This window comes from Saccoglossus kowalevskii, chromosome 11 (assembly GCF_978046115.1).
Source record: "Saccoglossus kowalevskii chromosome 11, keSacKowa6.1, whole genome shotgun sequence".
Taxonomy (NCBI): Eukaryota; Metazoa; Hemichordata; class Enteropneusta; family Harrimaniidae; genus Saccoglossus; species Saccoglossus kowalevskii.
The window spans coordinates 1,131,472-1,147,886 of NC_140651.1; the positions used below are offsets into that span (position 1 = coordinate 1,131,472).

General features: G+C 36.9%; 1 protein-coding gene across 1 annotated transcript in view; it reads left to right on the forward strand.

The window, feature by feature from the left end:
• Positions 1-597: 597 nt before the first annotated feature.
• The window catches only part of LOC102803647 (recQ-mediated genome instability protein 1-like), a 28,506-nt gene continuing 12,688 nt past the window's right edge, over positions 598-16,415 (forward strand). Inside the window, exons 1-6 of the mRNA XM_085505557.1 lie at positions 598-705; positions 2,163-2,309; positions 2,575-2,685; positions 5,428-5,547; positions 11,384-11,517; positions 14,201-14,618. Coding sequence (XP_085361683.1) covers positions 598-705; positions 2,163-2,309; positions 2,575-2,685; positions 5,428-5,547; positions 11,384-11,517; positions 14,201-14,618 — 1,038 coding nt within the window. The remainder of the gene's footprint in view (positions 706-2,162; positions 2,310-2,574; positions 2,686-5,427; positions 5,548-11,383; positions 11,518-14,200; positions 14,619-16,415) is intronic.

Below are 16,415 nucleotides of genomic sequence, written 5' to 3' on the forward strand. Positions count from 1 at the left end.
CAATATCGGTATACATTTTTATAAATCAAAATGGATGTTAGAATCCAAATTGACTAATCCATAAAATTGTATTGTGATATCATCGTTAGTTCTAATAAAATTAAGGAGATACAATGTAGTTCACATTGTCCAATCAAGAAGCACCTCATTTTAAGTGCATGGTGGTCGAAGTTGCTATGTCATGTGATGGCATGCACTTATTATGGGTGTAGACAGTGTTTAGCTCTTGAGCCAATCAATTTTCAATATTTGAATTTGAAGCTGATGATCAGTATTTTATAAATACGTTTTTAAACAAAGCCCCGGATTTGTGACTTTCACAGTATAGTAACCTGTTGTCCAAATTCACGACAATGACCAACCAGTGAATTAGGACAACTACATGTTTAGTTGTATCAGCAAATCTTTTGTGTAAGTGACACAGTGGTACATGTATTAGCTTATAGGGCACAGTGGTGATAGACGTAATTTGTTAACAAGTTGCTCAGGCCAAGTCTAGGACTCTGAAAGTATGGGTCACTCAATGGATATCCTATAATACGAATAAGCTAATTAATCATTGTGAAATATTTTAATTTGTTTTTTTAATATTCAGTCATGGTAACAACGGTGTCTTGTCTTGCTTGGTTGAAATCTACTTATTGTATCCATGCAAGTTTTGAATGGTGTGAAGCATGTATAGAATGGATCAAAGATGAATATCAAGTACGTACCAAAAGGGGTGAAAAATAGGAGAAAAGATATAACATTTGTTATTTTATCATTTGTGCAAATTTACTGTGCATTTAGTGTGTAACTTCATGTTATATTTGAACAGGTTTCTTTCAAAATCCCAATTGTTGGTAACCGACAGACAGTGAATTTAATTTGTACATATAAACATGTATATATAATTTGATTGAATCCGTTCCACTGAAAAATTACCCATTTGGATTTAAGTCATCAATTCATATTTATTACTAGTAGTCATATTTCAGAACTTTATGGACCTAATTTGTTTAGTTATTGCATGTGCCTAATACTTTATATGGGACATGTGCACATGTTCAATTCAAGATGGCTGACAGGCAGCCATTTTGTTTTTTGTAAATGTGGCATCTTGGAGATGCTTTGTCAGTTTTTGTTGAAATTTTATACATACATTATACATGTTAATATACATGTCCACAATGATTGGATCAAAGATGGCAGACTGGTAACTATTTATGACTCGCAGCTACTATACCTCCAAGACTTATTGACCATTTTTATTCATATTTGGCACATACCTGATTCTGCTGTAAATTGACCCATCCAAATGGTGGTAGGTTCTTGATGATCATCAAATTGTTTTTTTGGGACTTCATTTCATTGAAAAATCTACTAACTGTAGAAAATGCAGAAGCTAATCTAAAATTTTATACATTTTTTTTCTTTTTGCTACAGTTACTGTTTTACGCACAGCAGGGGTTCCCAGATGCTGAATTAAAAAGTAGTCACCTAAAATTTAATTATAATGTCACTCAGTGTCATCTTTCTTCGAAAAAAAAATCAAATTAACCTGGTATGCCAAATACAATTATTTTTAAAAATTTTATTGGTAGCGAAAGTATATTCTAAAAAAAGTTTCAAATAAAAACTAATACAACTGCATTGCTTAGTAGCAAATGATCACTGTAGCACAATCCGGTCATGCTGTGTTTCACAATTGTTAATTATTACTCATTAGAAATTATAATAACATACAACATTTTTTTGTATTGTTATGAAATGCAAGTAAAATTCAATTTAGTTTCATCTTAAGCGAACGCTCAAAGTGATATGATGTCCATCATTTTTTTTCTCTTACACATTAACCAATCAAAATGCTTGATGATGCCAATGTGTTCAAATCACCATAGCTCATTTAAATATGTTAATGTAATTGAATGCAATGCGGAAAAGATTTGTCGAAAGATTCACCAAAAATATGGGTAGGCAGGGTTATTGAAAAAACTGCCTTATGGAGTATGTACTTACGAAACAGGGTGTTATTTTCTTTGCCAGTTGTACATGCAGTAGCTATTCCATCTAGGACCAGAATATCACAATGAAAAATCAAATCTGTTCAACAAATATTTGTTATAATATAATAGTGACAGCCCAAAACTTGGAGTGAAACACACAAATTCACATTTTTTCAGAATTCTCCACTATCTCCAAGAAAAGTACATGAATTAGTATTTGAACAATGGTTACATGCAGACTTGAAAGATATTGGTGAACCATGTTTACCAGATGGACTGCGAACACAAGAACAAGCACATCTAACAGGTGTTCATTCATTGCAGGTAGCTATAATATACTATTTAAAATGTAAATCTTCTACACTTCACAAGTGAAACAAACGTCAGTGTAAACTCTGATTAATAGAGCATTTTCTGTCCTTCTATAACAAGATGTCAAGCAATTTTGATAGTCTTCGAGATTACTTTTTACCCTGTGAGGTTCCCCATCATCTGGTATCCTCATGAGGTAACCTAATTATTTCATTGATTAAAAATTACAAATAGATTGAATCTATGGAATTTATTTTCTACTGTTTTGTGTTCTTAGGTTGAGAGTTTGAGAGATGTCAGCACACCTGCTTATTCACAATTACAGAAGCTTTCTGGTAAAGATGATCCAGAAGACTTGATTTCTACAGCTACACAACCAACGCAACGGGTAAGAAGTATTTCTAATGAACAAAGCAACAAGACAGTGTTTTGTGATCTAATCATGTGATGTCAGTTCATTATTATTCTGAGACCTTTGATTGTTTGTGTCAGTAAACTGGCTTGGTACGGCAGATTATTTGTGTCAGTAAATTGACTTGATATGGCAGATTATTTGTGTCAGTAAATTGGCTTGATATGGCAGATTATGTCAGTAAATTGGCTTGATATGGCAGATTGTGTCAGTGAATTGGCTTGATATGGCAGATTGTGTCAGTGAATTGGCTTGATATGGTAAATTGACATGATATGACAGATTGTTTGTGTCAGTAACTGGCTTGATATGGCAGATGTCAGTGAATTGGCTTGATATGGCAGATTGTGTCAGTAAATTGGCTTGATATGGCAAATTGTTTGTGTCAGTAAATTGGCTTGATATGGCAGATGTCAGTGAATTGGCTTGATATGGCAGATTGTGTTAGTAAATTGGCTTGATATGGCAAATTGTTTGTGTCAGTAACTGGCTTGATATGGCAGATGTCAGTGAATTGGCTTGATATGGCAGATTGTGTCAGTAAATTGGCTTGATATGGCAAATTGTTTGTGTCAGTAAATTGGCTTGATATGGCTGATTGCATGTGTCAGTAAACTGGCTTGGTATGGCAGATTATTTGTGTCAGTAAATTGGCATGTTATGACAGATTATTTGTGTCAGTAAATTGGCTTCATATGGCAGATTGTATCAGTAAATTGGCTTGATATGGCAGATTGTGTCAGTAAATTGGCTTGATATGGCAGATTGTATCAGTAAATTGGCTTGATATGGCAGATTGTGTCAGTGAATTGGCTTGATATGGCAGATTGTTTGTGTCAGTAAATTGGCATGATATGGCAGATTGTTTGTGTCAGTAAATTGGCATGATATGACAGATTGTTTGTGTCAGTAAATTGACATGATATGGCAGATTGTTTGTGTCAGTAAATTGGCATGATATGGCAGATTGTTTGTGTCAGTAAATTGGCATGATATGGCAGATTGTTTGTGTCAGTAAATTGGCATGATATGGCAGATTGTTTGTGTCAGTAAATTGGCATGATATGGCAGATTGTTTGTGTCAGTAAATTGGCATGATATGACAGATTGTTTGTGTCAGTAAATTGGCTTGATATGGCAAATTGTTTGTGTCAGTAAATTGGCTTGATATGGCTGATTGCATGTGTCAGTAAACTGGCTTGGTATGGCAGATTATTTGTGTCAGTAAATTGGCATGTTATGACAGATTATTTGTGTCAGTAAATTGGCTTCATATGGCAGATTGTATCAGTAAATTGGCTTGATATGGCAGATTGTGTCAGTAAATTGGCTTGATATGGCAGATTGTATCAGTAAATTGGCTTGATATGGCAGATTGTGTCAGTGAATTGGCTTGATATGGCAGATTGTTTGTGTCAGTAAATTGGCATGATATGGCAGACTGTTTGTGTCAGTAAATTGGCATGATATGACAGATTGTTTGTGTCAGTAAATTGACATGATATGGCAGATTGTTTGTGTCAGTAAATTGGCATGATATGGCAGATTGTTTGTGTCAGTAAATTGGCATGATATGGCAGATTGTTTGTGTCAGTAAATTGGCATGATATGGCAGATTGTTTGTGTCAGTAAATTGGCATGATATGGCAGATTGTTTGTGTCAGTAAATTGGCATGATATGACAGATTGTTTGTGTCAGTAAATTGGCATGATATGGCAGATTGTTTGTGTCAGTAAATTGGCATGATATGGCAGATTGTTTGTGTCAGTAAATTGGCATGATATGGCAAATTGTTTGTGTCAGTAAATTGGCATGATATGGCAGATTTTTGTGTCAGTAAATTGGCATGATATGACAGATTGTTTGTGTCAGTAAATTGGCATGATATGGCAGATTGTTTGTGTCAGTAAATTGGCATGATATGACAGATTGTTTGTGTCAGTAAATTGGCTTCATATGGCAGATTGTTTGTGTCAGTAAATTGGCATGATATGGCAGATTGTTTGTGTCAGTAAATTGGCATGATATGGCAGATTGTTTGTGTCAGTAAATTGGCATGATATGGCAGATTGTTTGTGTCAGTAAATTGGCATGATATGGCAGATTGTTTGTGACCGTAAATTGGCATGATATGACAGATTGTGTCAGTAAATTGGCATGATATGGCAGATTGTTTGTGTCAGTAAATTGGCATGATATGGCAGATTGTTTGTGTCAGTAAATTGGCATGATATGGCAGATTGTTTGTGTCAGTAAATTGGCATGATATGGCAAATTGTTTGTATCAGTAAATTGGCATGATATGGCAGATTGTTTGTGTCAGTAAACTGGCTTGATATGGCAGATTATTTGTGTCAGTAAACAGACTTGATATGACAGATTATTTGTGTCAGTAAACTGGCTTTGTATGGCAGATTGTTTGTATCAGTAAATTGGCATGATATGGCAGATTGTTTGTGTCAGTAAATTGGCATGATATGGCAAATTGTTTGTGTCAGTAAATTGGCATGATATGACAGATTGTTTGTGTCAGTAAATTGGCTTGATATGGCTGGTTGCTTGTGTCAGTAAACTGGTTTGGTATGGCAGATTATTTGTGTCAGTAAATTGGCATGTTATGACAGATTATTTGTGTCAGTAAATTGGCTTCATATGGCAGATTGTGTCAGTAAATTGACAATCTTGGGAACTTTACATGTTTTATGCGTTATTTACAGTGGCAAACCAAACCCAATAGGATGTTGATGTTACACTTGACAGATGGAAGCCAGACCATTCAGGGAATGGAGTATAGACCAATACCTGACCTGGATGTCAGTATACAACCTGGTTGTAAGGTGAGTACAATGTATGGAGTATAGACCTATACCTGATCTGGATGTCAGCATACAACCTGGTTGTAAGGTGAGTACAATGTATGGAGTATAGACCTATACCTGACCTGGATGTCAGCATACAACCTGGTTGTAAGGTGAGTACAATGTATGGAGTATAGACCAATACCTGACCTGGATGTCAGTATACAACCTGGTTGTAAGGTGAGGACAATGTATGGAGTATAGATCAATACCTGACCTGGATGTCAGCATACAACCTGGTTGTAAGGTGAGTACAATGTATGGAGTATAGACCAATACCTGACCTGGATGTCAGTATACAACCTGGTTGTAAGGTGAGTACAATGTATGGAGTATAGACCAATACCTGACCTGGATGTCAGTATACAACCTGGTTGTAAGGTGAGTACAATGTATGGAGTATAGACCAATACCTGACCTGGATGTCAGTATACAACCTGGTTGTAAGGTGAGTACAATGTATGGAGTATAGACCAATACCTGACCTGGATGTCAGTATACAATCTGGTTGTAAGGTGAGTACAATGTATGGAGTACAGACCAATACCTGACCTGGATGTCAGTATACAACCTGGTTGTAAGGTGAGTACAATGTATGGAGTATAGACCAATACCTGACCTGGATGTCAGCATACAACCTGGTTGTAAGGTGAGTACAATGTATGGAGTATAGACCAATACCTGACCTGGATGTCAGCATACAACCAGGTTGTAAGGTGAGTACATTGTATGGAGTATAGACCAATACCTGACCTGGATGTCAGTATACAACCTGGTTGTAAGGTGAGTACAATGTATGGAGTATAGACCAATACCTGACCTGGATGTCAGTATACAACCTGGTTGTAAGGTGAGTACAATGTTTGGAGTATAGACCAATACCTGACCTGGATGTCAGCATACAACCTGGTTGTAAGGTGAGTACAATGTATGGAGTATAGACCAATACCTGACCTGGATGTCAGTATACAACCTGGTTGTAAGGTGAGTACAATGTATGGAGTATAGACCAATACCTGACCTGGATGTCAGCATACAACCTGGTTGTAAGGTGAGTAGAATGTATGGAGTATAAACCAATACCTGACCTGGATGTCAGCATACAACCTGGTTGTAAGGTGAGTACAATGTATGGAGTATAGACCAATACCTGACCTGGATGTCAGCATACAACCTGGTTGTAAGGTGAGTGCAATGTATGGAGTATAGACCAATTCCTGACCTGGATGTCAGCATACAACCTGGTTGTAAGGTGAGTACAATGTATGGAGTATAGACCAATACCTGACCTGGATGTCAGTATACAACCTGGTTGTAAGGTGAGTACAATGTATGGAGTATAGACCAATACCTGACCTGGATGTCAGTATACAACCTGGTTGTAAGGTGAGTACAATGTATGGAGTATAGACCAATACCTGACCTGGATGTCAGTATACAACCTGGTTGTAAGGTGAGTACAATGTATGGAGTATAGACCAATACCTGACCTGGATGTCAGCATACAACCTGGTTGTAAGGTGAGTACAATGTATGGAGTATAGACCAATACCTGACCTGGATGTCAGTATACAATCTGGTTTTAAGGTGAGTACAATGTATGGAGTACAGACCAATACCTGACCTGGATGTCAGTATACAACCTGGTTGTAAGGTGAGTACAATGTATGGAGTATAGACCAATACCTGACCTGGATGTCAGCATACAACCTGGTTGTAAGGTGAGTACAATGTATGGAGTATAGACCATTACCTGACCTGGATGTCAGCATACAACCTGGTTGTAAGGGGTGAGTACAATGTATGGAGTATAGACCAATTCCTGACCTGGATGTCAGCATACAACCTGGTTGTAAGGTGAGTACAATGTATGGAGTATAGACCAATACCTGACCTGGATGTCAGTATACAACCTGGTTGTAAGGTGAGTACAATGTATGGAGTATAGACCAATACCTGACCTGGATGTCAGTATACAACCTGGTTGTAAGGTGAGTACAATGTATGGAGTATAAAGCAATACCTGACCTGGATGTCAGCATACAACCTGGTTGTAAGGTGAGTACAATGTATGGAGTACAGACCAATACCTGACCTGGATGTCAGTATACAATCTGGTTGTGAGGAGAGTACAATGTGTGGAGTACAGACCAATACCTGACCTGGATGTCAGTATATAACCTGGTTGTAAGGTGAGTACAATGTATGGAGTATAGACCAATACCTGACCTGGATGTCAGTATATAACCTGGTTGTAAGGTGAGTACAATGTATGGAGTATAGACCAATACCTGACCTGGATGTCAGCATACAACCTGGTTGTAAGGTGAGTACAATGTATGGAGTATAGACCAATACCTGACCTGGATGTCAGTATACAACCTGGTTGTAAGGTGAGTACAATGTATGGAGTATAGACCAATACCTGACCTGGATGTCAGCATACAACCTGGTTGTAAGGTGAGTACAATGTATGGAGTACAGACCAATACCTGACCTGGATGTCAGTATACAATCTGGTTGTAAGGTGAGTACAATGTATGGAGTATAGACCAATACCTGACCTGGATGTCAGCATACAACCTGGTTGTAAGGTGAGTACAATGTATGGAGTACAGACCAATACCTGACCTGGATGTCAGTATACAATCTGGTTGTAAGGTGAGTACAATGTATGGAGTATAGACCAATACCTGACCTGGATGTCAGTATACAACCTGGTTGTAAGGTGAATACAATGTATAGAGTATAGACCAATACCTGACCTGGATGTCAGCATACAACCTGGTTGTAAGGTGAGTACAATGTATGGAGTATAGATCAATACCTGACCTGGATGTCAGTATACAACCTGGTTGTAAGGTGAGTACAATGTATGGAGTATAGATCAATACCTGACCTGGATGTCAGTATACAACCTGGTTGTAAGGTGAGTACAATGTATGGAGTATAGACCAATACCTGACCTGGATGTCAGTATACAACCTGGTTGTAAGGTGAATACAATGTATAGAGTATAGACCAATACCTGACCTGGATGTCAGCACACAACCTGGTTGTAAGGTGAGTACAATGTATGGAGTATAGACCAATACCTGACCTGGATGTCAGTATACAACCTGGTTGTAAGGTGAGTACAATGTATGGAGTATAGACCAATACCTGACCTGGATGTCAGCATACAACCTGGTTGTAAGGTGAGTACAATGTATGGAGTACAGACCAATACCTGACCTGGATGTCAGTATACAACCTGGTTGTAAGGTGAGTACAATGTATGGAGTATAGACCTATACCTGACCTGGATGTCAGTATACAACCTGGTTGTAAGGTGAATACAATGTATGGAATATAGACCAATACCTGACCTGGATGTCAGTATACAATCTGGTTGTAAGGTGAGTACAATGTATGGAGTATAGACCAATACCTGACCTGGATGTCAGCATACAACCTGGTTGTAAGGTGAGTACAATGTATGGAGTATAGACCAATACCTGACCTGGATGTCAGTATACAACCTGGTTGTAAGGTGAGTACAATGTATGGAGTATAGACCTATACCTGACCTGGATGTCAGTATACAACCTGGTTGTAAGGTGAATACAATGTATGGAATATAGACCAATACCTGACCTGGATGTCAGCATACAACCTGGTTGTAAGGGGTGAGTACAATGTATGGAGTATAGACCAATTCCTGACCTGGATGTCAGCATACAACCTGGTTGTAAGGTGAGTACAATGTATGGAGTATAGACCAATACCTCACCTGGATGTCAGTATACAACCTGGTTGTAAGGTGAGTACAATGTATGGTGTACAGACCAATACCTGACCTGGATGTCAGTATACAATCTAGTTGTGAGGAGAGTACAATGTGTGGAGTACAGACCAATACCTGACCTGGATGTCAGTATATAACCTGGTTGTAAGGTGAGTACAATGTATGGAGTATAGACCAATACCTGACCTGGATGTCAGCATACAACCTGGTTGTAAGATGAGTACAATGTATGGAGTACAGACCAATACCTGACCTGGATGTCAGTATACAATCTGGTTGTAAGGTGAGTACAATGTATGGAGTATAGACCAATACCTGACCTGGATGTCAGCATGCAACCTGGTTGTAAGGCGAGTACAATGTATGGAGTATAGACCAATACCTGACCTGGATGTCAGTATATAACCTGGTTGTAAGGTGAGTACAATGTATGGAGTATAGACCTATACCTGACCTGGATGTCAGTATACAACCTGGTTGTAAGGTGAATACAATGTATGGAATATAGACCAATACCTGACCTGGATGTCAGCATACAACCTGGTTGTAAGGTGAGTACAATGTATGGAGTACAGACCAATTCCTGACCTGGATGTCAGCATACAACCTGGTTGTAAGGTGAGTACAATGTATGGAGTATAGACCAATACCTGACCTGGATGTCAGTATACAATCTGGTTGTAAGGTGAGTACAATGTATGGAATATAGACCAATGCCTGACCTGGTTGTCAGTATACAATCTGGTTGTAAGGTGAGTACAATGTATGGAGTATAGATCAATACCTGACCTGGATGTCAGCATACAACCTGGTTGTAAGGTGAGTACAATGCGAGTGTGATGCCACGCAATGTATGTGTGCTCTGAAAACACACCCAACCTACTGTGAGTGCGGTGCCACACATGTATGTGTGCTCTCAAAACACACCCAACCTACTGCGAGTGTGGTGCCATACATGTATGTGTGCTCTCAAAACACACCCAACCTACTGTGAGTGTGGTGCCACACATGTATGTGTGCTCTCAAAACACCCAACCTACTGCGAGTGTGGTGCCACACAATGTATGTGTGCTCTCAAAACACACCCAACCTACTGTGAGTGTGGTGCCACACATGTATGTGTGCTCTCAAAACACACCCAACCTACTGTGAGTGTGGTGCCACACATGTATGTGTGCTCTCAAAACACACCCAACCTGCTGTGAGTGCGGTGCCACACATGTATGTGTGCTCTCAAAACACACCCAACCTACTGCGAGTGTGGTGCCATACATGTGTGTGCTCTCAAAACACCCAACCTACTGTGTGTGTGGTGCCACACATGTATGTGTGCTCTCAAAACACACCCAACCTACTGTGAGTGTGGTGCCATACATGTATGTGTGCTCTCAAAACACACCCAACCTACTGCGAGTGTGGTGCCATACATGTATGTGTGCTCTCGAAACACACCCAACCTACTGCGAGTGTGGTGCCATACATGTATGTGTGCTCTCGAAACACACCCAACCTACTGCGAGTGTGGTGCCATACATGTATGTGTGCTCTCAAAACACACCCAACCTACTGTGAGTGCGATGCCTGCTAATTGCAAGTACCATGAGTAGTAATTTATTAGTCCCCGTACAGACAAAGTCCGAAAAGGGGGACTTATAAGTCGGTCTCCATCTGGTCAAGGATGGCCGATTGACAGCCATCTGACTTTTTAGCCCTACTACTATATTTCCACAATTTATGTACTATTTTCATTTGTATTTGGCACATACATCATACATATCAGTGTGTTTTATAATCAGATCAAAGATGGCCGAATAACGGCTGTTTTTATTATTGGCCATATTACTACTATATGGAACATGTGTTTTTATGTAAATAAACAATCTGTTGTATACGCCACTTGGAACTCAAGTTTCAAGAACACGCTCATGACAACTCCTCTGCATTAATATGACGAGCACAAAAAGAACTTTCAAAAATTTTGACAGGGAGTGTCATTTTCAATGAGTTGTTATTTAATAAACTTCACAGATTCAGATATGTGGCAATGTGCAATGTCGTCTTGGTGTATTGATGCTAATGGCAAGTAATGTCAAGGTACTAGGTGGCGAAGTAGAGTCATTACAGGAAGAAAACTCACAACAATTGGTTCTCTCTAGAGCTATGTATGTATACAACCCTGTATTTCATTATTTGACCCAGTATTTTCTGGAACTAATAAAAGCAAGCGTAAATTGTTTTTGATATATTTCATCTCAGATATATTTACCAATATCACAAATAAAGGGTATAACACTTCTCATGATTATAATTTTTTTTAGCTAAAAAATGGCATTAAATGCTTTTAAATATTCTAATCCTAATACATGTGTAGTGTGCATATAAAGTGTGCATTGCAATTTACAAATTTCATGGCGATTGGTTACAGAATTTGGCAGAAAAGCGAGATTTAAAAGAAAACAGGGAGGTGCTTTATTTATCATATTTAAGGGGGTCACATCGGTATAATTACAATAAATATTTAATGAAATGCAAGTGTCAATTTATGATCAGTATGTCAATATTGTGAACACTTTGAATGGTCAATTTATGATCAGTATGTCAATATTGTGAACACTTTGAATGGTCAGTTTATGATCAGTATGTCAGTATTGTGAACACTTTGAATGATCAGTTTATGATCAGTATGTCAGTATTGTGAACACTTTGAATGGTCAGTTTATGATCAGTATGTCAATATTGTGAACACTTTGCATGGTCAGTTTATGATCAGTATGTCAATATTGTGAACACTTTGAATGGTCAGTTTATGATCAGTATGTCAATATTGTGAACACTTTGAATGGTCAGTTTATGATCAGTATGTCAATATTGTGAACACTTTGAATAGTCAGTTTATGATCAGTATGTCAGTATTGTGAACACTTTGAATGGTCAGTTTATAATCAGTATGTCAGTATTGTGAACACTTTGAATGGTCAGTTTATAATCAGTATGTAAATATTGTGAACACTTTGAATGGTCAGTTTATGATCAGTATGTAAATATTGTGAACACTTTGAATGGTCAGTTTATAATCAGTATGTCAGTATTGTGAACACTTTGAATGCTCAGTTTATGATCAATATGTCAATATTGTGAACACTTTGAATGGTCAGTTAATGATCAGTATGTCAGTATTGTGAACACTTTGAATGGTCAGTTTATAATCAGTATGTCCATATTTTGAACACTTTGAATGGTCAGTTTATAATCAGTATGTCAATATTGTGTACATTTTGAATGGTCAGTTTATAATCAGTGTGTCCATATTGTGAACACTTTGAATGGTCAGTTTATAATCAGTATGTCAGTATTGTGAACACTTTGAATGGTCAGTTTATGATCAGTATGTCAGTATTGTGAACACTTTGAATGGTCAGTTTATGATCAGTATGTAAATATTGTGAACACTTTGAATGGTCAGTTAATGATCAGTATGTAAATATTGTGAACACTTTGAATGGTCAGTTTATAATCAGTATGTAAATATTGTGAACACTTTGAATGGTCAGTTTATGATCAGTATGTAAATATTGTGAACACTTTGAATGGTCAGTTTATGATCATTATGTCAATATTGTGAACACTTTGAATGGTCAGTTTATAATCAGTATGTCAATATTGTGAACACTTTGAATGGTCAGTTCATAATCAGTATGTCAATATTGTGAACACTTTGAATGGTCAGTTTATGATCACTATGTCAGTATTGTGAACACTTTGAATGGTCAGTTTATGATCAGTATGTCAGTATTGTGAACACTTTGAATGGTCAGTTTATGATCACTATGTCAGTATTGTGAACACTTTGAATGGTCAGTTTATGATCACTATGTCAGTATTGTGAACACTTTGAATGGTCAGTTTATGATCACTATGTCAGTATTGTGAACACTTTGAATGGTCAGTTTATGATCAGTATGTAAATATTGTGAACACTTTGAATGGTCAGTTAATGATCAGTATGTAAATATTGTGAACACTTTGAATGGTCAGTTTATAATCAGTATGTAAATATTGTGAACACTTTGAATGGTCAGTTTATGATCAGTATGTAAATATTGTGAACACTTTGAATGGTCAGTTTATGATCATTATGTCTGTATTGTGGACACTTTGAATGGTCAGTTTATAATCAGTATGTCAGTATTGTGAACACTTTGAATGCTCAGTTAATGATCAATATGTCAATATTGTGAACACTTTGAATGGTCAGTTAATGATCAGTATGTCAGTATTGTGAACACTTTGAATGGTCAGTTTATGATCAGTATGTCCATATTGTGAACACTTTGAATGGTCAGTTTATGATCAGTATGTCAATATTGTGAACACTTTGAATGGTCAGTTTATAATCAGTATGTCAATATTGTGAACACTTTGAATGGTCAGTTTATAATCAGTATGTCAATATTGTGAACACTTTGAATGGTCAGTTCATAATCAGTATGTCAATATTGTGAACACTTTGAATGGTCAGTTTATAATCAGTATGTCCATATTGTGAACACTTTGAATGGTCAGTTCATAAATTCCTCAAAATCTCAATGTAGGATCAGTGGCTCACCCTCATGGAAAAAGTTTTTTTGAGATCACCTCCACAGAGGGTGTCAGAGGCTGATATGTTAATATTTTCTGCAATTAAAACTTGTGAGCATAATATCTGTGCATAATTTGTGAAAATATATGTATTGTCATAGTTACATGTTAAGTTAAAAATATGTCATATTTGACTACCAGTCTGAATGTATTTCCCACTGTGGCTGTAACCTAGTGCTAATAATCATCTTTCATTTTGACTTTCAGAGGTGTTGAAGCTCAAGCATTGCCACCTCAAATCACAGCTGGAAATACTACAGATAATGTGGAGGAGAACATGACATTGCATAGCACCAATGATACTACAAGACATGCTGGTCACACAGCATCCTTTCAATCATCAGAACCAACAATTACTGGGCAACATCACCACAACAGACAAAATATGCAGTCAGGTTTACTTCAAAGTGATAATCAGACTTGCTTAAATTCTGGGTTGGTTATTTCACAGCATAGCAGACATCAGGCTGTGAGAGAGACCACACATACACAGCAAACACACCCTCAGCCAAGCATGACTGAGGAAGAGGCATGGATGGAGGAAGAGATGGATGTTGATGATGATGATATCCTAGATGAGGAATTACTACAACAACTTGACCAGATTGAACAGCGTGAATTGCAGGTACATGTAGTTAACAGTTTTCATCCTTGTCTCAGTGACCATGGGACTGCCATTTTTAGCTACTGTGTGTGATCCATTTATGGAGTAATGTTGTAATGAAATATTCCTTCACCGATATGTCAAGAGACATTGGGTGGATTGAAATGAAACTTGGTACACAAGTACCGGTATTATATTTTGACCACCAGACCTTATTACATTTTGTTATAAATCTGAACATGATATTCAGGTTATTTGCATAATACACCAGTACATGTGTATCTTTGTCTACATGTAGGTGCTTTGCAGCTGATTATTCTGTGCATTTAATTAGCTTATCGTAAAAACTCTTAATTCGTGGTAGTAAAAATAATTGTTTGGATTGAGTGAATTGATAGGTTGCATTTTGCTTTGTTCAATTAGAAGCATTTTTTTGACAGTGCATCAAACATTACAAAACATTCTTGCTAGCTCTGGGTTTGAATATTCATTGCGATAAAATCCTGGAACAAACAAACAAAACAACCCTTTTCAGGGCCACCCACATCCTCAAAAAAACATATATACCATACCAGATGATCAGCACATGGTACTGTGATTTTAAGAACACTTGACTAGCAGTACAGACTTGGGTTTGTTTTGTTGAAAAAGTTTAGTGTTCTGAAAACTCCACTTATTTGCCAAATGTGGTAATAGGATAGGATAGGATAGGATAGGATATTTTATTTGGAACGTACACAAAAACAATGCTTGAGTAAAGTCCAACGTAAGAAACATACAGTATCACAACTAAACTAAAATAATTTTAAAATCTGAAAAACAAAATTAGCTAAAATACTACAAATATATTTGTCTACACTAGAGAAAACATTAATAAACAATTCTCCATTTGGTAATGTTTGATAGTCAGGTGAGTATTTGAACAATGTATAGAGGAATTTTTTTCTGTGTTCAGAAAAACTGTCACAATGAAAAAAGTAATGTTTTTCATCACCCACATCCTTAGAGTTGCATACCCTGTCAATTTTATTTATTCCCCTGTGACGGCCTATTTCAATTGGCAAGAAGTGGGCTGAAATACGAAATTTGGTTAATGCTACTCTGTGTTCTTTGTTTTTTATATCATCCAAGTATTTTTCAAATTTATAATTATTTTTGAATGTTTTATAAGTACTTAGTTTATTATGACCAGTTTTGTTCAACTGACTTTCCACATTTGTTGAGTAAATTTGGTTTAACTTTTCTTTAAACAGATTGCAAAAATTTGCCTGATTAGTATCCGTGTTTGTCATATTTGTAATTTGTAGAAGTTTTTGGACAAATTTATACCAGGGATCGTATTTAAACCCACTACTTTCTTTAAAAGCAGCTTCGATAATTATGTTGTTTGTTTTCTTACATGACAACCTTTGATAAAATTTTATAACAGTAGTACAAACATCAATCACAAGTGGGAAACGACCTAGTTCACCTCTACAAGCAATATTCGATGCCTTCCTATGTACTCCCAAAACTCTCTTACAAAACTTTATATGAAGTTTTTCTGGTAATATTTTGTCAGAGAATAGCTTTGATACAAAAACAGTATTATCAATCTCTGATTTGCTATTGCCAGTTCCACTAAATAGATTAGTCTGAAAACTACCCCAAACTTCTGACCCATAAAGAATAACTGGTTTAATAACAGAATAAAACAGTTTACAGGCTAGACTCACTGAATTACATTCATTTGAATCCCAAAGCATTTTATACATTTTAAATGATGCTTTGTGAGCTTTTTCATATAACCTTGCTGTGGCTGCACTAAATTTCTCATTT